Here is a 24,469-nt window from a genome sequence, read left to right on the forward strand (position 1 = left end):
GGTGCTCCCCTACTGGGCTCCGCCTTCTTTTCATGCCAATTTCTAAGCTCCACGCAGGTTTTCTGCTCGGACGTCGGCCCCGCCTCTGTCGGGGGGCGTACTCCTTCAGCTTGCCTGTCTGTGTTTGCGGCCTCCTCAGACCGCGTCTCCAGGCCCCCTTCCGCAATTCCTGTCTCCTTCGCTGCGTTCCGCTTTTTAGCAACCACCCCCCCCCCCACTTGCCGGAGCCCACGAGGTCGGCCCCGCTCTCCCGGAGCGGGTGAGGGAGCCCTAGCGGCGCGCTTGCACGTCCCGGGTCGCCCAGGACTACATTTCCCAGCAGGCCCAGCGGCCGGCGCCGCGACTGCGGTCAGGTGACCGGGTCGCCTGACCTACGGTGAGTCAGGGCCGGGAGGGCGGGGTCGTGCTGCCCGCTGCCACTGGACCTTGCCCCTAATCCCTCTCTCGGGCCCCTTAAGTTGCAGCTACAACGTTTTTGGCGCTTCTCCGGGTGTTGGGCTCTTTCCTCGGATCGTGTCCTAGGAATGTCTTAACTATACCCGTGGGGAGAACTTCACCCTAAGTCCAGGAGTCCACTCCAAGACCTGGAAGTTGACACCTTGGCTGCCCCGCTCCTGGATTTGCCTCCTCCTCTCACCATCTCATTTCTTCTCCCAGGATTGCAGTGGGTTCCCCCCGAGGAGAGCTGACTGCCCTCTGCTGCTGCCGACCTTTTGGCAGAGTTAAGCCAAAATGTCCCCGGAATCTAAAAAGCTTTTCAACATCGTTATTTTAGGAATTGCCTTTATGTTTATGTTCACCGCCTTTCAAACTTGTGGAAATGTAGCGGTGAGTTGGAATTTGATCTTCCTTTGAAGTGCTTATCATAATGCATTCCAAAAATGATAGTCAACGTTATGTCTAATAATGCGCTTAAGTTGCACCTTTTATTTTGTCACCTAGGCTTCCTCGTTTTCCATGACTAGGTTTGATTTCATGTGGCAGACGTTTCTTGTTGGGGTCGTTTATTTCTCTTACTTGATTTGGGGTTTGTATGCTGACCCATTTATTTTATTTTTTATTTATATTAAGGAATACATTAGTACTTGGAGAGTTGAGGGACTAAACCTAAGGCCTGGTTTCAGATGGTCTTCACCCTTCCCCACCCCGCCCCCACACGCCCCTCATTGGTTTGCCTTCTGTTCTGTAGTCCATTCTGTTCTCTCGTGTTAGAATTTCAGTATTAAGTATTCGGCATCTTGAATTTTTACTTTATTTCAAGTATTTGGAGAGAGACTTTCTGGGGTGAGGGCAATTACAAAAGGTTTTCATTGATTAGTTTTATCTTCCACACAGCAAACTGTCATCAGGAGCTTAAATAGCACAGATTTTCACGGCAGTGGCTATACCAGGTATTGTACTGTATGATTGGTTTTACTTTGTATATCACAGATGTTGTGTAATTTCATCAAAATCACAGACAACGTATTGTAATTAGATTATTAGTGATTTTTTTCTTTATCTAGACTATTTAGGAGAACATAATAGGATGAAGGTGATGAGTTTAGGTTTCATATAGAATTAGACACTGGGTTTGAAATACTGGCTTCAAAACTTAATTACTGCGATATCTTAGGAAGTTGCTTCTATGAGCCCAGTTTCCTTGCTCAGATCAATGCGTGTAAAGCGCTTGGCACAGTGGCTGGCATTTAATAAGCACTCAGGTATTGTCATAATTACATCTTCCAAATCCTAAACAGAGGATGTTTTATATGACTCTCGAAATATTTGGTCTTCCTGTTTTTGTGATTTCGTAATTATTAATATATTGTCATCAGGAGCTTTTAGCTTTTTGTTAAGGTGTTTAGTGCCAATTTTACAGGTGGAGAAAATGAAGTGAAAAGATCTTCACAAGTCACTAGTACGTTGTGGTTGAAGTTGGGAATGTAATACATACCTGTATGTAAACACAGATTTCTTACTTTCTCTATCGTTAAATACTAGATTGCGGCCAACCCCTTACCCGCTTCCTCCCCAACTGTTCTTATTTGGCTCTGTGTTACCTAACCTAAATCTGACCTTATATATGATAATTGAGAGTAAAAGGATGCTAATGTCCATTTTTTGAAGTGATTAATGATAATACCACAATTTTTTGTAATGTTTTGTCTTCATGTATACTGTAAAGAACAAATGAAAGAACATTTGATATTTGAGAGATTCATAAAAGCCAAAGAATAATTTACTTGGATTTATAAATAGTGGCTTATAAATGACTCTTGAAATGATTTTAGTCACACTTTGCTACAAGACATATATACTGGGGCCAGGTCTACAGTAGCTGAATAATGTTCAAGTGAGACTGTTAGGTTGAGTTTAATAAATTCTGGTTTAAGCAAGTTTTAACTATGTGATTATTTATAGCAGTGAAATTTCATGCTGTTGCCAGGAGTTGTAGGCTAAATTTGTAGAGCAGATTGGTTGACTAGGGCCTCTGGAGTCAGATTACCAGGGATGGGATTCTGGCTCCACCACTGACCAGCTATCCAGCTGGACTTTTGACACGTTACTTACCCCTCTGTGTATCAGTTCTCTTTTCTATAAAATGAGGATAATGATACGTTTTTCATAGAGCTGTGTTAGCTGCTATTATAATTTACTGGTACATTAAAAACCATATTGTCTAAGGCAGACTGATTCAAAGAAACATTTGACAAGACTTCAGTGTTTTGTACAAGTGAAAACTTTAATATGACATTCAGTGTAAGGATATAATTATAAATTCTGACTAAAGAATATGAGTGCTTATTGCAAAATAAACTGTAGACTAAGTGGGTTTGAAAAAGTGATCTTTTGACAATCTTTCAAGAGTGTTGTTTTTTTCCTTTTGTGTCTTGTATGTGCAGCATGGCAATTATTTATGGAGTGTTCTCTGCTTCAAATTTGATTACACCATCAGTGGTTGCCATTGTAGGACCTCAACTCTCTATGTTTGCTAGTGGTTTATTTTACAGGTGAGTAGTCCAATTTTCTTTCATTTAATGAGAACACCTTCAGCTTCTTTCAAGCACACAGTAAACTTTTAACAAGAACTTGCTGACTCGGATGAATAGATTATAGGAAGTGTTTTAGGGATTTGGTTCTCTACTTGATGCTCAGGGATACCATTGTTTTAATGTGATGGAATTTGTGTATATTTGCTTTCATTTTACCACCAATAAAAATAGCATCCAAAAACCTTTTTCTACAAGAGTTGAAAAGAACTCATGAAGTAATCTTATTTTGTATCAAGTTGACTAATGGGAATTAAAACGAAATAACTGAACTTTTCTTCTGGGCTATAGAACTGCAGTCCCACTGTGTACTGAGCTGTTGGCAGAGGCCAATTGCAGACCTTTATTCAATGTCTCAGTTCACAAATTTGAAATAGTACGTTAATAAATGGATAGGTCACATTTGTCCCCTTTTTGCCAGTACCAGAGAAGCCCTTTACAGGTTGAATTTTTTTCTTTTCTTTTTTTTTCTTTTTTTTGGCTGCGTTGGGTCTTCCTTGCTGCACGCAGACTTTCTCTAGTTGTGGCGAGCAGAGGCTACTCTTCATTGTGGTGCACGGGCTTCTCATCACGGTGGCTTCTCTTGTTGCGGAGCACGGGCTCTAGGCGTGCAGGCTTCAGTAGTTGCGGCGCATGGGCTCAGTAGTTGTGGCTTGCGGGCTTAGTTGCTCTGCGGCATGTGGGATCTTCCTGGACTAGGGCTTGAACCCGTGTCCCCTGCATTGGCAGGCAGATTCTTAACCACTGTGCCACCAGGGAAGTCCTACAGCCTGAATTTTAAAAGAACAGATCCCTCAGAATTGATTCCTAGAAGGCATAATTGGCATTCTGTTTCAGGTATTGTTTGACTATAATACGTTGACCTGTTATATTTTAGCATGTACATTGCCGTTTTTATCCAGCCTTTTCCGTGGTCCTTCTACACAGCCTCTGTTTTCATTGGAATTGCAGCTGCTGGTGAGTATTTTGATGTTCATTTTCCCTATTTTCCAGGTCTTATCTAAGAATAGTATTTATATGTTTAATATATAAAGCTAAATGATTTCATTCCCCTGACAAACTTTTGGTTTGAATTTTAGTACTTTGGACAGCACAAGGAAACTGCCTGACAATAAATTCAGATGAGCACACTATTGGGAGAAACAGTGGCATTTTCTGGGCACTCCTACAATCCAGGTAATAATTCTTATGGCTCAATCTTTCCTATAATTTTTTTTGTCACACCATTTTTTAGACCCTGGTTGTGTTGAAAACTCAGATCTTCTTGTTTCATGAGTTAAGTTCCTAGGTACATGTGATGGAGATTTAAAATTTTATGGGATTACTTAAAAATGCATGGACCTACCTCATTGGAATTTATGACTAGTAAATGGAAAATAATATTAACCATAATGTATTTAGCACCTGCTATACTTTAGGTACTACTGGGCTCTTGAATTTCAATAATCCTCACAACCCCCTGCGATAAGAAGGTATTAGCTCCATTCTACAGATGAGATAACAAAGGCTTAGTTAAAAGTTAACTGATCCAAGCATCTGGATTCCAAAGGCCATGTCCTTCCCACCCAGCTATGCCACCTGGTAGCTGTTAACAATTAAATTTCTAAAGTGAGACTAACTCTATAACGATACAGCATATTATATATTTCCTAAGTAAAAAGCAACAACGGTCATTCTGTCATGGAATCTGTCCTGACGATTTACCCTCACGAATCCTAAACGCCTAAAATTTTGGCCATGATAAGTCTTAACAAATGCAGATGTTGTTTTAAGAGATTGTATATTCTGAAACTGGAGTGTAAGTGAATGATCTCTTCCCTAGGAAAATACTAAATAAAGTATCTCATTAGATGCAGATAACTAAATCATGGATTTTTTTTTTCACCGATTCTTTAAAATATAGGATTTTAGAGGAAGGGTAAACTTGTTTCCAAGGAGTCATTTCCAGAGCTTCAATAAGTCACATGTTTCACAGTGAGTCAGGTCTTTGGAGGACAGTCTGAATCAGGCTTCTCTCATGTGGAAGTAGACAGTTCCATCTGGCTCAGTTGAGTTTTTCAGAAAGAGGGTGAAGTTGATGTTTTAAATGACTTAGGGCGGGTAGATAACTTCTTTAATTATGTAGGCCTCTCTTTCTCTTCTTTTACAGGTAATGGAAAAATTATTTCAAAACCCATAAATATGAAAATAACTTCCCAATATCCTCTCCCTCCTTTTCTTCCCCCAGCTTGTTCTTTGGAAATCTCTACATATATTTTGCTTGGCAAGGGAAAACTCAAATATCAGGTTTGTCTTATTCACCGTGCTTCATTCACATAGGTTCAACGCAAAATAGCTGTTCCACGGGAATGCCCCATATTACTTTGTTCACATTGTTCTAGTGAACCGTGGTACCCTAAGTCCTCTCAGATTTTAGCTTTTAGTCATCTTTTCCCTTGGATTATGTTGTTATACTAAGACCACAGTTTATGACTGCACTTCAGGCAGCATCTCAAAGTGCGGGAGAAGGTTATGCTCTGTGTGAGACGAGTCAGTTGTCAGAAGGCTTTTTAATTCAGTTGTCTTGTCTGTTCCCTTCTTTGATTAAAAGAATAAGATTAAGTTCTTGTGCTGTTTTTCTTTTGGCTTATTAGTATTTCTCTGACTGAAAGACAAAGGGGGATGTATCCTATTTTTCTCCTTGTCCTAGGTTTTTACTGATGCAGTAAAGTAAGATCTAATGACAAAGTGTGTTGATGGTTATAAACAAGCATAGTACTGAACATAATGCTAACTCTGGAATTGTTTGTATGGCCAGTACTATCTACTTTCGTCTTTGTTTTTCTCCCTAGAGAGTGACCGAAGAACAGTGTTTATCGCCCTGACAGTGATTAGCCTTGTGGGGACAGTTCTCTTCTTTCTCATTCGGAAACCAGATTCCGAAAATGTCCTGGGAGAAGATGAATCTTCTGATGACCAGGACCTGGATGTCAACGAGTAAGAAGTTGGAAACATTCCTTTCTATTTTAAACTATATTTTGAGTAGGTCTAGTCTAGGAATTACCAGCCTTTTATAGCCCTAACTGATAATCCAGTGCTGGGCAGACATGAGGGAAAAGTTTTAAAGCAAATAAGCAGAGAAAGAAGATAAAGGGGAGCTGCTAGGGAGGAGGAAGGGAAAGGAAGGTAGACAGAGGCGGGGAAGGTAGTGAAAAGGTTTGTGGGGGATTTAAGTCTAATCCCAGGTCACCAGCTGTGTGACCGTGGACAGTAGCAATGTTCCCCTGAGTTTCTCTAGGCCTCAGTTCCCTCATTCAATTCAGCAGACATTTCCTGTGTTTTAATGTGTGAGGATATAGGCTCATAAAGTTATATAGAAAACAGGGCTTCCCTGGTGGCACAGTGGTTGAGGGTCCGCCTGCCGATGCAGGGGATGCGGGTTCGTGCCCCGGTCTGGGAAGATCCCACATGCCGCGGAGCGGCTGGGCCCGTGAGCCATGGCCGCTGAGCCTGCGCGTCCGGAGCCTGTGCTCCACAACGGGAGAGGCCACAGCAATGAGAGGCCCGCGTACCGCAAAAAGAAAAAGAAAAAAAAAAAAAGTTATATAGCAAACAATCCTCAGTTACTGTTTCTTGGATCCAGCCCTAAAATTTTCCGATCATATGGTACAAGTGAGTGGCAGGGCCGTCAGCAGTCATTACAGATGAGCTGTGGTTAACACCCATGCTCTGGATTTTTTTTTTTTTTTTTTTTTTTGTGGCACGTGGGCCTCTCACTGCTGTGGCCTCTCCCATGCGGAGCACAGGCTCTGGACGCGCAGGCTCGGCGGCCATGGCTCACGGGCCCAGCCGCTCCGCGGCATGTGGGATCTTCCCGGACTGGGGCACGAACCCGTGTCCCCTGCATCGGCAGGCGGACTCTCAACCACTGCGCCACCAGAGAAGCCCCATGCTCTGGATTTTGCAGTAACCTGTGCAGGTAGTTTTCCCCGATGTAGTCCCTACTGGGAAACAATTACACAGTCCTGTTTTTCTAAAAATTGTGAATTACCTTGAGCATATTTCTTTTCTTTTATTTCTTTTTTTTTTAACAAAACTTTTTGTTGTTGTTTTGTTTTGGCCGAGCTGCATGGCACACAGGATCTTAGTTCCCCGACCAGGGATGGAACCCGTGCCCCGTGCAGGGGAAGCACAGAGTCTTAACCACTGGACCGCCAGGGAAGTCCCAACAAAAGTTTATTTTTAAATGTACAATAGGCTCCCAAACAACACTTCATTCTAGCTGTAGGTGGCAACAGATGTTATGACTGGGAAATCCAGATGGTTAAACAGGAATGGAATTAAGGGCCATCATTGCCTCAGGCACAGAGAACAGCTTACTTTTGGCCATATTTCTTAATTCCACCTCTGGCCAGGGGCCCTTCTCTGAGGCCTCCTCTTTCTGTTTCTGCTTAAATGTCTTATCTTCTTCATCCATCTCCTTGTCCTGGTCCTTGGGCTGCTTCAGGGGCTGCTTCTTGCCACGTTCGAGGCAAGACATGGCTCCTTCCTCCCCTTCCCCAGACCCTGCCACCTGAAGCAGGGACCTATTTCAATTATAAGTAAAACTGTTTGAAACATCACAGATGATTTCTCTGCAGGTTATCATCTGGATTTGAAGAAAGGGGAATGAGAAATCTTTGCCACTCTTGTTTTGCTTTGTGAATTGATAAAATTATGAAGCTTGCCTTATAAGCATTTTACCTATTGTTAAAAACTTTGCATCGAACTTTCTGTGCTGCCTTTTTAAAGCCCAAAAAGGGCATAAAATTCTCCAGTCATAGGATCATTAAGCCTTCAAAATTTGCACCGTTCAGAGCAAAAAAGACATGTTTATATAAGTATACAAACATTTATGTGTATATGTACCACATACATATTTTTTTAAGCACAAACCAATGGATATTGGAGAAGGGGTCTGTGAAGATGAATGCCACAAATTCAACAAAAATTAAACACCCATTCATTCAGCAAATGTTAGGTGTTGGTGCTGTAAAGACAAATACAACCTGTCCCTGTTTTCAAGGAACTTTTCTGATAGACAAGGGATCATGTAACTGTCATAAGGTGCAATGCTGAGGGGTACCACTTAGCCTTTTTTTAGCATTCTCTGTTTCTGAATTGTCTTCCAAACTCGAAACTTGTGTCTTTATTCTGTAAATAGCACCATGTGCCAGCCATCTTCTAAAGGGGAGGGAAGGAGTAATGAACAAGACAGAGAATTCCCTGTTTTTATGTAACTTAATTGTAGAGGGGCTGGTAGACGATACCCTGTAAGAAAATAGCAGAGTAAGTGCTAGAAGGCAGTGAGAAAGGGGGAGGTGGTGGAGAGCTGGGAGGTGAGAAGGTGTGAAGATCTACTGATGGCCATTGCAGCAGATGCCAGGGGTGGAAAGGGGTGTGGTGGGCACCAGGAATGCCAGAGGTGCCTGGGCCTCTCACAGTGCAAGTAGGAATGCACTGTGGGAGTAATGCAGCAGACAGAGGGTTGATTAAATAAGGATACAGCAGGGGTTTGGATTTTCTTCTTGATGTGCTTAGAAGCCGCTGAGGAAATAAGTAGGATCTGATTTTAAAGGATTCCACTTTGTGGAATCCACTTTGAATAATTTGCAGCTGATAGTAGCTGAGTTGATTATATTTTAATAGTCTATAGAGTACAAATCAGTTTCTACTTATTTGGGGCCTTGAGTGTGAAATAGTATAATCCACACCTGATCCTGTCCAAGTACTAGATGAGGGAACTGTCATTAAATGGCATTCACATAGTATTTGCTTCCAGGGAAGGCATGAGTTTTTATGGTGGGGGAAAAAGTTTTCCTGTTGGTTAGGAGATACTACCATTTTTGTGTTAGTAATTTATTTATTTAAGTCAACTAGATCTCCTTTAGGTTTGTTTTCTGCTGTCCTTGTTGTTTTCGGTTTGTTTGTTTGTAAATGATATCCTTTAAAGATCTAAGAGGAGTAGACTTGGCTGGTAGGGTAAGAAATGTAATTTCTTAAAAATTTTCTTACCCTAACCTTGTAAATAATTACACTTAAGTTACTTTATCTCAATTAATTCTCACAGGTAAGTGATAGTGTCCCTGTTTTATAAATGAGGAAATGAAAATTAGAGAAATGAAGTCACTTGTCTAAAACCACACGACTAATAAGTGGCAAAGCAGGCCTCAGCCTCAAAGCCCGCGTTTTTAACCCATAGATGACATCGCACCCAACCCCCTACCGCCAATGATGGCGATGCTTTTCAAGAGTTCTAACACTGAAGAACCACAGAGTAGTTTTTACATAGTTGGAGTGGTGGAAGATTGAGCCCCTCACAAATTGTTTTTACAGTTTGGAAACAGCGTAGAGGAGATTTCTGTCCTGCCTGGAGTATCATTTGTGAAAAAGACATGCAGGACTCCGTGCCATAAATTTAATGTGAGGGAATCGTGCTCCACGGTGGCACTTTAACCACATCGTTCTCTGAAGCAAGGACCTGGGTCATGAAGGGACACCCTGGAGCAGGGAGCGTTGAGGCCACTGAAAGTGTTTGCCAGACCACGTAGAGGACAGAGCTTTTACAGATTTAAGTGAAAATGTGATAGTATTTTTGTTCTCTTTCTCCATTTTCAGGGGAAAAACTTTTTTCTTTTTATCTTTTCAGGTCTGCCCAGAACAATATGACAAAGGCAGTAGATGCATTTAGTAAGTATTTTCTGTGTCTGAAATGCAGGAACTGTTCAGGAACAACTTCAGCATTTGCCTTTCCCCCTTTCCCTGGTAACTTTGGATTGACGATACCCCAGTATTTTCATGCTTCCAGGTATGCCGCTCTGAAATATGCTAGTCTTCTCAGTAAGTATCTCTGTAACGTGGGGGATGTGAGGGATGGAGGGTAATTCCGTGCCCTACCTGAGCACGTGTGTGAGGGGGCCTGAGGAGGAGGAGGCAGAGGGTTAGGAGTTTACCTGAGGAAGTGAGGACACAGACCATTGCTTCGCGCATCGCTTGCCACTCCTCAGAGCAACGCAGGAGCTTGGGTGACCCAGTAGCATGTAAGGCCAATCACGCTCATCTCTTGAGGGTTCTTCCTGACTAAACCTCTCGATGTGCTTTATGTTGTGTTGTTCTCACGACAGTTCTGTGAGTATCGTATAACACACACGTATTATCTCCATTTTATAGAAGAGAAAACTGAGGCTTAGAGAAATTGTTTACCCAGGGTCAAACAGGGCATCCCTTTCTTGTTATCAGAGGCCTAGAAAGCCACGTTGGCTTCTTTGGTGAACATGGAGTCAGGCAGAGGGAGGCTGATGGCCTTCAAGCTTATGGGATGGTTCGTCCAGCCTTGGGGAGGCTTGATGCAGCCTCCCTGCTCTATTACTGAACCTCTCTCTGGATGTCTCTTGATATTAACCAGTTTCAGGTTGTCATTCCTAGGCAGTTGTACAAACTTTACCTCAACTCCTCTGTCAAATGAGACACTAACACAGTTAGGGCCTCGTGCCTTTTATCACGGAGCTGGTTGGTTACTTGGTGTAGGGTTCAGTAGTAATAAGAAACTGGGCTGTCAGGTTTGAATGGGGAGAAAGAAGGCAGCGGCCAAAAGAGACAAGACATATGAGGTGCTATAGGGCAAGAAAATTTAAATTTAGGTGACGATTCCTGGCAGCTAGGGAGCAACGTGACGTTATGAGGCGGCAAGGAAGCCGAAGGCAAAGAGAGAAAGGAAAAAGAAGGTCCACGCTTTTCTGTCTGTGAGCCGGTGGTTCATTTATTATTTAATCGTGACTTTCCTTCAGTTGGTGCCATAGTAGGTATTGTACAGAAAGGGTTCTTGCTTATCTAGAAGGCACTTAATTCCTCAGTTGAATGTATATGTGTAATGCGATTCTAGAAAATTTCAATAAAATTTTCTTAAATTTATTTTTTGGTCCTGATGAAAGGTTCCTAAAGTTCACCTGGAAGAATAAACGTCTGTCAATAGCCAATATAATTTTTAAAAAGAACTTTCCCTAATAAATAGCAAAACCTGTTATGAATCCATTTGAAAACATTGGAATACAAAGAGCAGTGGAACTGAAGTCTAGACCCACAGTGGAATTCGGAATACAGTAAAGTAGTCTTAGAAAAGCAAGGCCAGACAGCTGACTGCATGGGAAAAAATGGAGTCTTACACTAACATTCCAGGTAGATTAAATGTAAAAATGAAGCCATAATAGTAACCGGAAGAAATTAATTTGGTGAGGAAAGCCTTTCACGCAGCTCTGTCAAACAGGGAAAAGAATGCTCTTTGGGGGACTTCCCTGGTGGCGCAGTGGTTAAGAATGCGCCTGTGAATGCAGGGGACACGGGTTCGAGCCCTGGTCCGGGAAGATCCCACATGCCACGGGAGCAACTAAGCCCATGCGCCACAACTACTGAGCCTGTGCTCTAGAGCCTGTGAGCCACAACTATTGAAGCTTGCACGCCTTGAGCCCATGCTCTGCAACAAGAGAAGCCACCGCAGTGAGAAGCCTGCACACCACAACGAAGAGTAGACCTCGCTCGCCGCAACTAGAGAAAGCCCGCGCACAGCAATGAAGACCCAATGCAGCCAAAGAGAAATAAATTAATAAATAAATAAAATTTTAAAATAATATTAAATTTAAAAAAAAGAATGCTCTTTGGTTACCTAAAATATAAAATTTCAGTCTCTCAAAATCTAATGAGTTAAAATGGCAGGGAAGGGCTTCCCTGGTGGCGCAGTGGTTGAGAGTCCGCCTGCCGATGCAGGGGACGCGGGTTCGTGCCCCGGTCCGGGAAGATCCCACATGCCACGGAGCGGCTGGACCCGTGAGCCATGGCCGCTGAGCCTGCGCGTCCGGAGCCTGTGCTCCGCAGCGGGAGAGGCCACAACAGTGAGAGGCCCGCGTACCGCAAAAAAAAAAAAAAAAAAAAAAAAAAAAAATGGCAGGGAAAATATTTACAGTATATGATAGTTATGAACCAATAAGAAAAGCATAAACACTCCAGTAGAAAATATTTATTTTATAAACAAAGGAGAATTATTATAAGCTAAGTATAAGAAATGCAAATTAAGTTTTCTATCAAATTTCAAAAGATAAAAAATAATTCTCAGTATATGGGGCATAGGTACATGCGTAAGACCACAACGCTAAAAATATACACTTGTATTACTTTCTGTGATTTGTCAGTAAGTATCAAAAGCCTTAAAAATGTTTATACCTTTACCCCAGCAATTCCACTAATAGGATTATCCTCAGGAGATAATTAAGAATTTTGGCCAAGATTTAACTACTGTTTATATTAGTGAGAAATGGAAATAATTTAAATATTCAACTACAAGCCATCTATCCAACAGATTACTGTAGCCATTAAAATGATCACTACGAATAGTAGAAAATGTTTATGTGAAAATAAATTATAAAATAGTATAAATAGTGGAATTTCTTTTTAATAAAAAAAGCATAGAGAAAGTCTGGGAAGAGACCCATTAAGGTGTCAGATTATTTTCCTTAATAGAATAACTTTATTGAGATGTGGTTCGTAGTAGTGTACCGTTCACCCATTGAAAGTGTATAATTCAGTGGTGTTTAGTATATTCACAGAGTTGTGCAACGGTCACCACAATCAATAACCTATTCAGGGAGTTCCCTGGTGGTCTAGTGGTTAGGATTTGGTGCTTTCACTGCCATGGCCCAGGTTCAGCCTCTGTGTGTGTGGCCAAAATCAAGTTAAAAAAAAAAAAAAAATTATTTTGGCCACGCCATGCTGCTCATGGGATCTTGGATCTTAGTTCCCCGACTTTGGATTGATTTTTCATTTTCTTGATGGTATCTTTTGAATCACAGAAGTTTTAAATTTTTGATGAAGTCTGATTTAGCTATTTTATCTTTTGTTGTGTGTGCTTTTGGTGTCCTAGAAGGCTTTGCCTAACTCCAGGTCACAAAGATTTACTCCTGTATTTTTTTCTAAGACTTTTATAGTTTTAGCTTTTACATTTTGGTCTGTGATCCATTTTGAGTTAATTTTTTGTTTGTTTGTTTTGTTTTGTTTTTTTTTGCGGTACGCGGGCCTCTCACTGCTGTGGCCTCTCCCGTTGCGGAGCACAGGCTGCGGACACGCAGGCTCAGCGGCCATGGCTCACGGGCCCAGCCGCTCTGTGGCATGTGGGATCTTCCCAGACCGGGGCACGAACCCGTGTCCCCTGCATCGGCAGGCGGCCTCTCAACCACTGCGCCACCAGGGAAGCCCCATTTTGAGTTAATTTTTATGGATGTTGGGATGTAGGAGTCCAGCTTCATTCTTTTGCACGTGGAGATCAGTTGTCCTAGCACCATTTGCTGGAAAGACTATTCTTTCTCCCATTGAATTGTGTTGGCACCCTTGTTGAAAATCAATTGACTGTGAATGTAAGAGTTTATTTCTAGATCTATGTCTGTCCTTATGCCAGTACAATGCTGTGTTGATTATTGTAAATTCTGAAATTGGAAAGCATGAATTTTCAGCTTTGTTCTTTTTCAGGATTGTTTTGGCTATTATGGTCCCTTGAATTTGCATATGAATTTTAGGATCAGTTTGTTGGTTTCTGCAAATAGATTATATTGGTTTTTTTTTTTTGATAAACAATTTTTTAGAGAAGTTTTAGGTTCACAGCAAAATTGAGAAGAAGATACAGAGATTTCCCATATATGCCCTACCCTCACCCGCACATAACCTTCCCCATTATCATTGTCCCTCACCATAGTGGTACATTTATTACAATCAGTGGACCTACAGTGACACATCATTATCACCTAGAGTCCATAGATTACATACATTAGGGTTCACTCTTGGTGTTGTACATTTTATGGGTTTGGACAAATGTATAATGACGTGAATTCACCATTATAGGATCATACTAGATTATGTTTTAAAATTTCTTTTCGTTACCTAAATCTTCTGATTAGTCAAAAGCAGATATGCTTTGCTAATGTAATGTTTTTAATTAAAAATATTGTTTTAAACTTTGTTGATCATGTATTTTTTTTCTGGAAGTATGTGAAAATGATTGGTGAAAATATCTTCTTGCTTTTAGTTTCACTTTATTTTCGTGAAATTGAAGAAGAAAAAAAGACTATCTTCTTTTGTATATGGAGAAATTCAGGACAGAGTGTTTGTGATTTATGTGAGTTTTCTAGTCATCCGTTGAATAGGAACTAAAATCTGGATCCTCAGGCCAAGGATGAGCTGTAGGGGCCACACCACCACCTCCAGGGCTGAACTGAGGCCTGAGCACTCCTGCTGCAGAGCTGGCCGCACCAAATAATGTCTCTGTGAGACTGGAGAGCTTTCATTTATTTCCAGGCTGGTTCTGATTTGGGGTGGATTTTGGTTTCGTTTTCCCCGCCACCTTTTTAAAAAATCTGGATCTGCTATTAGTAGGATCCTAGATAAGTGGCCTTAAATTATGAAATGTGAGCAGGTTCAAAAAAGTTAAAATGTGCAGTTTTTAGAAATGCATTTTCCATTGCAGATTTCAACTAAGTTGAACAACATAAAAATAAACATTAAGGGGATCAGAAGCAAATAGGCAGAACTGAAGTTTCAGTCCTCAGATCCAGAGAGAGAATCTCAGGAAGCGGCATCCCAGCTTCTGGTGGTCAAAGAGCTCCGCTGCTGATTCTGACCTAGAGTCCAGTGTTAAAGCTGCCCTGTGACAGTTCCTTAGGGAAGTCAGCACTTTGCCAACTGCTGACTCTCTTAATAGCCTAGCCTTTAATCAAGTCTGTTGGAATATTCTGTTGTTTTGTTTGGTTCTATTTCTTTTCTCTGTTTCATGTTTTGTTTTCATGAGAGCTGGAGAATGTGTTAGAGAAAGCACAACTCTAGACTATATTTACACAGTTGAAATCAACATTTTTTTTATAGGGCAGATTTAGTTCATACCTTAACCATTTTAATCTGAATCATTAACCTCTGTCCCAATGTATTTGTTTATTGGCATTATTGACAAGAGGTGTTTTGGTTGAATGAATGTTTTATAAGTTTTGTTTGATTGATTAGAATGTAGTTAAGTACTCCTAAATTTTTTTTTTCCTTTTTTATAGAAAAGTCTCTTAAGTTATGTGTCACCAAGGAGATGCTCCTTCTTAGCATTACAACTGCTTATACAGGTAATGGGATTAATTATGGTTTTGGTTTTCTGTGGCTGCATAATTACAGTAAGGGTTGAAAACAGCAACTGTGTTACTTTCTCACAATTCTGTGCATTGACTGGTCTCAGCTAAATGGTTTTTCTGATGGTCTCAGGGTCTCTTGTGGCTGCTGTTAAAGGGTGGCTGAGGCTAAAACTTCCAAGCAAGTTTCATTTGCATGTCTGAACGGGTCTGATGCTAGCTGGGTCTCAGATTTCTCCTTGTGTCTCAGCCAGCTATGTGACCCCCTCCCACACTGGTGAAAGCAAATAATAGGGCCAGCCCAGATGCAGTGTGGGAGGATTCTGCACAAGAGTTTGAAAACTGGGAGGCCTGGTTCATCCCAACCAGTGATTTTAGGGCAAAATAGAACACTACAGAAAATAATCATGAGTAAATCTGTGTAACTTGGCGTGAATTAAGATAATTTTTAATGAAATGGAATGAGTTCTGTGGCTTATAGTGATAATGTGATGTGATAATAGGTGGAATACTCTTAGGTCTTAAGGAAATCAGTTTCCTTGTAAAAATTGCTCTAATGTGTCAATTATTACTTTTGCCGTTACAGTTGACCCTTGAACAGTGAAGGGATGGATTAGGGGTGCTGACCTCCCCCGCAGTTAAAATCTTCATATAACTTTAGTCCGCCCTTTGTGTCCGTGATTCCTTATCTGCTGATTGAACCAGCTGTGGATCCTGTAGTCTATATGGACCCACACAGTTCAAACCCGTGTTGTCCAAGGTTCAACTGTATGTGCCTCATTGGTATAAACGTCTTATTTTTAGGTTGAACAGAATAAATATTAAACATCCTCAAAATTCAGTTAAGGTTTTGTAGCGTTAAGGAATCAGGTCTTCTACTCATTTGCTCTAATTTGCTACCCGAATTTTTGGAATTTCTTTTCCTAGGACAGTGTGTTTAATTAAAACTTTTGACTTTAAGCAAAAGTGGATAGTAGGTATTGGTCTTACAAATGTATATCCCTGTTCCCTTGGGAAGCTATTAATAAGGATAATGAGCACTTTAGTTTCACTGTTACAAGTTTATGTTAATTATGTTCTCTGTTCATCCCCTGTCTGCGCACAGAGTGACCATTTTTAACATAAGGATGTCTTCGCTTATTTGAGTTGTATGCTTTTATCTGAAATATGTGACAACTGCCATCTTGTGGCTAGTTCCATGTCATCAGTTAGGTCACGTAAAATTATGCTGTGCTTGGGGAGTAACATTTCAGCCTGTGTGGATTTTGTTTTATGCGTGTATAGCTCAAATACTACTAGTCATGAAGAAAAACCAGGAAAGGGAGACTGCATTTTTTTCAATACTAAATCCAGTGCTTCCCAATCCGTGGTTGGTTGAATCTGAGGCTGCAGAGTCTTGGATATGGAGGGCTGACTATGGGACTTGAGCATCTATGGATTTTTATACCTAGGGACAACTGTAATTTAAATTTCATTTTTTTCTGAAGGTCTGGAATTGACTTTCTTCTCTGGTGTATATGGAACCTGTATTGGCGCTATAAATAAATTTGGAACAGAAGAGAAAAGCCTCATTGGACTTTCTGGCATTTTCATTGGCATTGGAGAAATTTTAGGTTGGTTTAAAAAAAAAAGTTTTTGCACTAAATCACTTTGTTATAGAAATTTTAAATGTACTTCACCTCTCTATCCTTGAATTTCTATTTCCTTGCTTTTATACAAATGGGTATGTCTTTTTTGTTGTTGTTGTTATCACTGTTCTAAAACTAAATTACAAAACATTTGCCAAATAATTCAAGACAAAACCATAAGTAAGAAAACATATGGTCTCTCCCAGCTTTTCCTCTTAAAATACTTAGGGAAGGTGTATTAGAATTCCTGAATTTTTTTAAATTTATTTTTTATTTTTTAGTGTGTTAGTTTCTGCTTTATAGCAGAGTGAATCAGCTATACATATATCCCCATATCTCCTCCCTCTTGTGTCTCTCTCCCACCCTCCCTATCCCACCCCTCTAGGTGGTCACAAAGCACTGAGCTGATCTCCCTGTGCTATGCGGCTGCTTCCCACTAGCTATCTGTTTTACATTTGGTAGTGTATATATGTCCATGCCACTCTCTCACTTTGTCCCAGCTTACCCTTCCCACTCCCCATGTCCTCAAGTCCATTCTCTACATCTGCATCTTTAGAATTCCTGAATTTCTTATTCTCTGAATCTCTGACACCAGTTGGATGTGCGACAATACAGTTCAATTCTGACACTACTGGAGTTAGCATCGGACTCCACAGGTTCAAGGGTGTAGTCCTGCAAGACCAGCCTCACTTGAGACATCAGTCGTTAAGTCCTGGGTCCCAGGCTATCTTACCTTCTGTCCAGCTTGGCTACACATTCAAGGGTTCCCACCACACCCCTGGAAAATGCTATACTTACTGTTAAAGTTTATTATAAAGGATACAAATGAACAGCCGGATGAAGAGGTACCTAGGGCAAAGTCCAGAAGGGCCCCTAGTGTAGGAAGCTCTGTCCGCCTGGAGGCTGGGTGTGGCACCCTCCCATCATGTGGATGCAGTCATCACCAGGAAGCTCTCCCAAACCTGTTTTGTAGGGATTTAGGGAGATCTCATTATGTCACATGGTTGATTAAATCATCCACCATTGGTGATTAGACTCAGTTTCTACCCCCTCTCCCCTCCCCTGAGATTGGGGGGTGGGGCTGAAAGTTCCAACCCTCTAATCAAGGCTGGGTCCTTCTGACAACCAGCCCCCATCCTGACTATCTAGGGCCACCTCCAGACCCCCTCAAGGATCACCACATCATCATAAACTCTGGTGTCATTGGAAGGGATTAGTTAAGATAACTAGAGACATTCCTTTCACTGAGAAGTTCCTAGGGTTTTAAGAGCTCCATGCCGGAAAGTGGAGCGGAGAAGAGGACAAGGCAAAGACCAAATCTCTTTTTATTATACCACCAGGTATTCCTTATTCAGCAATGATCCGTTCAATGCTTGCAGTATATTGGGTGTTGTGTCACATATGAGGAACTTACCAATTCAACACATATTTGTTGTGAATCCATTGTATGAACAAAACATGGAGCTTATATTCTTGGGGAAGAACACAGACAATAAAAAACATTGGAAACTTAGAATGTCAGACAGTGATAAGCACTATGGGGAAAGCAGACTTTGGTGTATTTTTGTTCCCTAATTCAGCAGTCCCCAACCTTTTTGATACCAAGAACAGTTTCATGGAAGACAGTTTTTCCATGGATGGGGGCGGGGGGATGGCTTCGGGATGACTCAAGCACATTACATTTACTGTGCCCTTTATTTCTATTATTGTTACATTGTAATATATATAATGAAATAATTACACAACTCACCGTAATGCAGAATCAGTGGGAGCCCTGAGCTTGTTTTCCTGCAACTCGAGGGTCCCGCTGGGGGCGATGGGAGACAGTGGCACCTGACATGCGTTGCTTATGTCCAGTCTACTCCATAAGATGCAGCTTAATTGTCACGTGGCACTCACTGATAGGGTTTGTTTTTTTTCTTTTCAGCAATTGATATTGTCATATTTTTGGAGTTCAGCAATCCTGATAGGTGTGCTGGGGATATGATTTTAATTTGTAGTTCCCTAATAGTATATGATTTTTTTGTATGATTTTTACTATCTGTATATCTTTTTTGGCCAGGTGTCTTGTTCAAATCCTAACCCATTATTTATTTATTTATTTATTTATTTTTGGCTGTGTTTGGTCTTCGTTTCTGTGCATGGGCTTTCTCTAGTTGCGGCAAGCAGGGGCCACTCTTCATCGCGGTGCGCGGGCCTCTCACCGTCGCGGCCTCTCTTGTTGCGGAGCACAAGCTCCAGATGTGCAGGCTCAGTAGTTGTGGCTCACGGGCCTACTTGCTCCGTGGCATGTGGGATCTTCCCAGACCAGGGCTCGAACCCGTGTCCCCTGCATTGGTAGGTGGATTCTTAACCACTGTGCCACCAGGGAAGCCCCGCTGATAGGGTTTTGATATGAGTCTTCAAGCAACTGGTTTATTATGGTCTCTGTGCAGACAAACCTCTCTGCTAATGATAACCTGTATTTGCAGCCACTCCCCAGCGCTAGCATCACCGCCTCAGCTCCCCCTCAGATCATCAGGCATTAGATTCTCAAAAGGAGCCTGCAGCCCAGATCCCTCGAGTGCACAGTTCACAGTAGGGCTCACGCTCCTATGAGAACCTAATGCCGCTGCTGACCTGACAAGAGGCGGAGCTCAGGCAGTAATGCGAGCTATGGGGAGCGGCTGTAAATACAGAAGAAGTGGCTGGCCTGCTGCTCCCCTCCTGCTGTGGGGCCCGGTTCCTAGCAGGGCACCGGTACCCCTCCTCTAATTTATTGCCAACACCTGGCACGTGTGTGTGTGTGTGTGTGTGTGTGTGTGTGTGTGTGAACATGTTAATACAGTTACAGTAATTGTTTTAATGTCTTTGCTCATTCTAACATCTGCAACAGCTCTGGGGTAGTGTTGTCTTTTTCTTTACAACTTTATCGAGACATAATTCACATGACGTGTAGCTCACCCATTTAAAGTATACAGGTCAGTGTTTTTTAGTATATTCACAGGGTTGTACCGCCATCACTGTAATCTAATTATAGAACATTGTCATCACCCTTCTCCAGGAAACTGCTAATCTACTTTATAGGTTTGTTTATTCTGGACATCTTGTGTAAATGGAATCATACAATATATATAGTCTCTTGTGTCTGGCTTCTTTCACTTAGCACGTTTTCAAGATTTTCCCATGGTGTAGCATGTATCAGTACTTCATTTCTTTTTCTTTCTTTATTTTTTACTTCATTCCTTTTTATTACCAAATAATATTTAGTTGTATGGATCTACTACATTTTATTTATCCATTTATCATGTCACAGACATCTGGGTTGTTTTTGCTTTTTTTTTTGTTTTTTTTGTTTTTGTTTTTTTGCGGTACGCAGGCCTCTCACTGTTGTGGCCTCTCCCGTTGCGGAGCACAGGCTCCGGACACGCAGGCTCAGCAGCCATGGCTCACGGGCCCAGTTGCTCCGCGGCATGGGGGATCTTCCCGGACCGGGGCACGAACTCGCGTCCCCTGCATCGGCAGGCAGACTCTCAACCACTGCGCCACCAGGGAAGCCCTGTTTTCGCGTTTTGGCCATTATGAGTAATGCTGCTGTGAACATTGGTGTATACTTTTTGTGTGAGCTTATGTTTTCGTTTCTCTTGCATGTAAACCCAGCACTAGAATTGCTGGGTCATGTGCTAACTCTGTGTGTTTGACTGATTTGTCTGCTTACGATGGGTCCTGTTTTCCTGTCTCTTTGCATGCCTGGTAGTGTTGTGGATACGATACATCGTGAACTGTACCTTGTTGGGTGCAGGATATTCTTTATATTCCTGTTAGCGTTCTTGAGCTTTGTTCTTGGATGTGGTTCATTTACTTGGAAACAGTGTGATTTTTTTTTAGATCTTGCTTTTAAAATTTGTTGGACGGGATCAGAGCATTGCTCAGACTAGGTCTAATTATCCCTCACCCCTGATGGAAGACCCTTCTGTGTACACCCAGTGCCCGTGAATAATAAGATTTCCAGTCTGGCTGGTGGGACCAGGCACTCTTCCCTGCCCAGGGCAGGGCACTAATACCTCTAATCCTCTTGGAAGTTTCTTTCCAGGCCTCTGCTAATTTACTCACATCCTGTGCTGATCAGCTGTCCTTTCTTATACTCTGTCTTGGGGACTCAGGCACCTTGTCTCCCCAGACTCTCAGCTCTGTCTCCTCAACTCAGAGAGGCTGCGGACCTCCACCTGCCTTCCCTCCTCTTCTCCCTCTCCCTCCCTGCAGCCCACAGCCTCTCAGTCAGCTGGGGCAGGTGTGGGCCTCACCTCATTTGTTTCCTGACTCTCAAAGATCACTGCCCTTTGTCGCGTCTTCAAAACCATTGTGTCATATTTCTGGTACTTTTTTTTGGCGTGTGGGGGGGTGGGTCACCTGTGTGCATTTTGTGATCTGTTTGGTCTTGTTTATTTTTAGTCCATTTGCGCAGCCGTGGCATTTTTCTACAGTTAACTACCTTCTCCTTCATTGGCAACTCCTGGTCATGGTGATGTTTGGGTTTTTTGGAACTGTTTCCTTCTTCACTGTGGAGTGGGAAGCTGCTGCCATTGTAGCCCGGGGCTCTGTTAATAACTCTGTTTCAACAGTTATTTCTTATTTTCTATATTTGTGCCGCCTTTGTTTCTTTCTTTTTTGATTAAATTAGCTATTGTTTTGTCCGTTTAATTTATTTTTTTAAAGAACTAAGATTTTGATATATTAACATGGCCTTGGGTTTTTCTGTTCTCTCCTTCATTGATTTTATAGGTGGAAGCCTCTTTGGCCTGCTGAGCAAGAATAATCGTTTTGGTAGGAATCCAGTTGTGCTGTTGGGCATCCTGGTGCATTTTATAGCTTTTTATTTAATATTTCTCAACATGCCGGGGGATGCCCCTATAGCTCCTGTTGAAGGAACTGATAGCAGTGCTTACATCAAACCCAGGTACAGTGACTCTCCTTTTTCTAGTAATTTAAGGAAGGGTGGGAGGTAGAGCATGGCTAGGAATTTAGAATGGAGCAGTTAATCCTTTTCTGCAAGTCTGTTATCTTTATAAGGTCATCTGTCCAGTGTTAATGAAGCCAGAATGAGTTTAAATAGGAATCCATAGAGAATCCCAAGTTATTTTTCTAATTGCTGGTTTTAACCTTTCTCCCCACTAAATCTTTTTCTTGATCTGTGAAGGAGCACATAAGTATCTGATTTGAATTTTATATCTCTGCCTTTCAACCAGTGAAATCTCTAGAAATTTGGGCCCCGAGGAAGAGCAATGAGGAGCGAGGGGTGATCTGCCATCTGAGCCGGCCACCCCGTTCTCTCACAGTGTCCACAGGAGCTTTGAGGGTATCATTTTCTTGCGCTCAACTCTAAAAGTCATTGTAGATGTGAGTGTTTATGTCTAGATCCACAGTCCAAGAGCAGCTCTGCCCCAAACACAGTGTTTGCTTCCCCAATAGTTAGTAGACCAGAGTTTGCTAGACTGCGAAGGTGAGGGCGTTTGAGCATGAATTCTGACTTTGTAAATTCCAGTATTTATTCATACTTGTTTCATAGTGTTTAAAACTTGAAAGTAAAATGCTTCCGTGGGTGAGTTGTTTGTACATTTCAATCAGCTATAACAAATATTGTCAACGCTCACTCTAAATTGATTCTGTTTTATTCAGCAAAGAAGTCGCCATCCTCTGCAGCCTCCTGTTGGGGCTTGGAGACAGCTGCTTCAACACCCAGCTGCTTAGTGTTCTAGGTTTCCTCTATTCGGAAGACAGTGCACCAGCTTTTGCAGTCTTTAAATTTGTGCAGGTGAAACCGCTTCTTCAGATTGTGTTTAAAGCAGGGTCTATTTTTTATGGCGCTTTAACTTTGTTTTCTTAATGTTTCTTAAATGAAAGTCAAGGACAACCTTTAAAAGGATTTGTGGGACTTCCCTGGAGGTCCAGTGGTTAAGACTCTGCACTTCCGATGCAGGGGGCGCAGGTTTGATCCCTGGTCAAGGAACTAAGGTCCCACGTGCTGCATGGCGCGGCCAAAAATAAAAAATAAAATAAAATAAATAATAGGGCTTCCCCGGTGGCGCAGCGGTTGAGAGTCCGCCTGCCGATGCAGGGGACGTGGGTTTGTGCCCCCGTCCGGGAGGATCCCACATGCCGCGGAGCGGCTGGGCCCGTGAGCCATGGCTGCTGAGCCTGCGCGTCCGGAGCCTGTGCCCCGCAACGGGGAGAGGCCGCAACAGTGAGAGGCCCGCGTACCGGGAAAAAAAAAAAAAAAGGATTTGTGACTAGAGTTAGGAAGCAATGAGTAGTGTGATCTTTTTTGCCCCATCACTTGTATAAGAGATTTTATGTTCTGGTCTCTCTGTGGCTCAGACTTCCTTAGATACCAGAACTCATAGTATACACATACAACAGGAGTGTTTCACACTGTTCACGTACATTATTTTATAACTCCTGTTTTTTACAAAATACTATTTTAAACAATAGCTTACTTGATTGTTCTCAGCTCTCAGCCGGAGTTTGTGGTGCATGTTTGTGAGCTAGTGACAAAGGAAGTGCCATCTAGATGCAGAAAGAGCAGGGAGCAGTGCAAGGCACAGGAAGCCTTGGGTCAGAGAGCGGTGGGGCTCTTTGTGGAGCGGCTGGGTCACCTGTGTGCATTTTGTGATCTGTTTTGTCTTGTTTATTTTTAGTCCATTTGCGCAGCCGTGGCATTTTTCTACAGTAACTACCTTCTCCTTCATTGGCAACTCCTGGTCATGGTGATATTTGGGTTTTTTGGAACTATTTCCTTCTTCACTGTGGAGTGGGAAGCTGCTGCCATTGTAGCCCGGGGCTCTGACTACCGAAGTATTTGATGAAGGGTGCCCACGAGAGGAGGCTGCCTCTTCAGACAGCTCGGCTGGGCGGTAGGGCTCGGTGGAGGAGGCCCGCTCTCATCTTCACAGTACATTGGAGGATGTTTAGGATGGAAAATCAGAGATTTAAGACTGCTAAATCTGCCAGAGTTGGTATTCAAGTTTACAGATGTTAGTTGTTTAAAACTAGTGGAATAAGGGAGACTTGTACTGTCGATTGTGATTGTTCAAAGATGTTGTTTTTTCAGTTCATCTGTCTCACGTTCCTTTTGATCATGTTATAAACGTGTAGGTGTTTTCTTCTCCCCCTGTTCTCTTTGAACGATCTTGCTCTGATTGAAACTACTAGGCCATATGTCATATAAAGACTCCTGCTGGGTATGGCGTATGTGTTACTGTGTAATAAGAGGGAGCATATGCCACCCCACACGTGTCTGGGAATGACATTTAAATAAATCATGTGATGCTGAAATGGAATCTTTGAAAAGATTTGCACATTCTTTCTCTTTAAATGTTTTTGTTTGATAAAGTTTTCTTACCTTGTAGTTCATAGCAAGGGAGGGGGGCGCTAATCAAGTATTATGAAATGAGGTAAAAATTGTCTTAAGTTTTAAAAACAGGAATCTAACATTTGTAAATGAACAAAAACACATTTCCTGGGGGAGGATTTTGCTAGTAATTTTCCTGGAGGATGCAACGCATTAAAAAAAAAAAAAAACAACCCCAAAACATGTAGTGAGGTCTAAGCTATGGTGGCAGGCTGCCGTCACTTATATATCTTTTTACAGCAGACACCATTCCATAAG

General features: G+C 42.0%; 1 protein-coding gene across 2 annotated transcripts; it reads left to right on the forward strand.

The window, feature by feature from the left end:
* Nucleotides 1-732: 732 nt before the first annotated feature.
* On the forward strand, nucleotides 733-23,663 carry MFSD11 (major facilitator superfamily domain containing 11). 2 transcript variants are annotated; one of them, XM_065896899.1, is made up of 13 exons: nucleotides 733-828; nucleotides 1,336-1,391; nucleotides 2,886-2,993; nucleotides 3,910-3,989; nucleotides 4,112-4,208; nucleotides 5,260-5,318; nucleotides 5,864-6,008; nucleotides 9,700-9,740; nucleotides 15,128-15,193; nucleotides 16,684-16,809; nucleotides 21,586-21,760; nucleotides 22,480-22,615; nucleotides 23,499-23,663. In XM_065896899.1, the coding sequence occupies exons 1-13, from the start codon at nucleotides 733-735 to the stop codon at nucleotides 23,661-23,663; spliced, it is 1,350 nt and encodes a 449-aa protein (XP_065752971.1). The 2 variants fall into 2 exon arrangements, with proteins under 2 accessions (XP_065752971.1, XP_065752972.1); XM_065896900.1 differs by lacking the exons at nucleotides 4,112-4,208; nucleotides 5,260-5,318.
* Nucleotides 23,664-24,469: the final 806 nt, after the last annotated feature.

Source organism: Phocoena phocoena, chromosome 19 (assembly GCF_963924675.1).
Source record: "Phocoena phocoena chromosome 19, mPhoPho1.1, whole genome shotgun sequence".
NCBI lineage: Eukaryota > Metazoa > Chordata > Mammalia > Artiodactyla > Phocoenidae > Phocoena > Phocoena phocoena.

Bases quoted from the DNA above. Each gene is read 5' to 3' on its own strand.
- MFSD11 (XM_065896899.1), top strand. From the start codon at position 733: ATGTCCCCGGAATCTAAAAAGCTTTTCAACATCGTTATTTTAGGAATT. The intron at 5,319-5,863 runs GTTTGTCTTATT...TTTTCTCCCTAG, and splicing joins AGGGAAAACTCAAATATCAG to AGAGTGACCGAAGAACAGTG. The intron at 15,194-16,683 runs GTAATGGGATTA...TTTTTTCTGAAG, and splicing joins CATTACAACTGCTTATACAG to GTCTGGAATTGACTTTCTTC.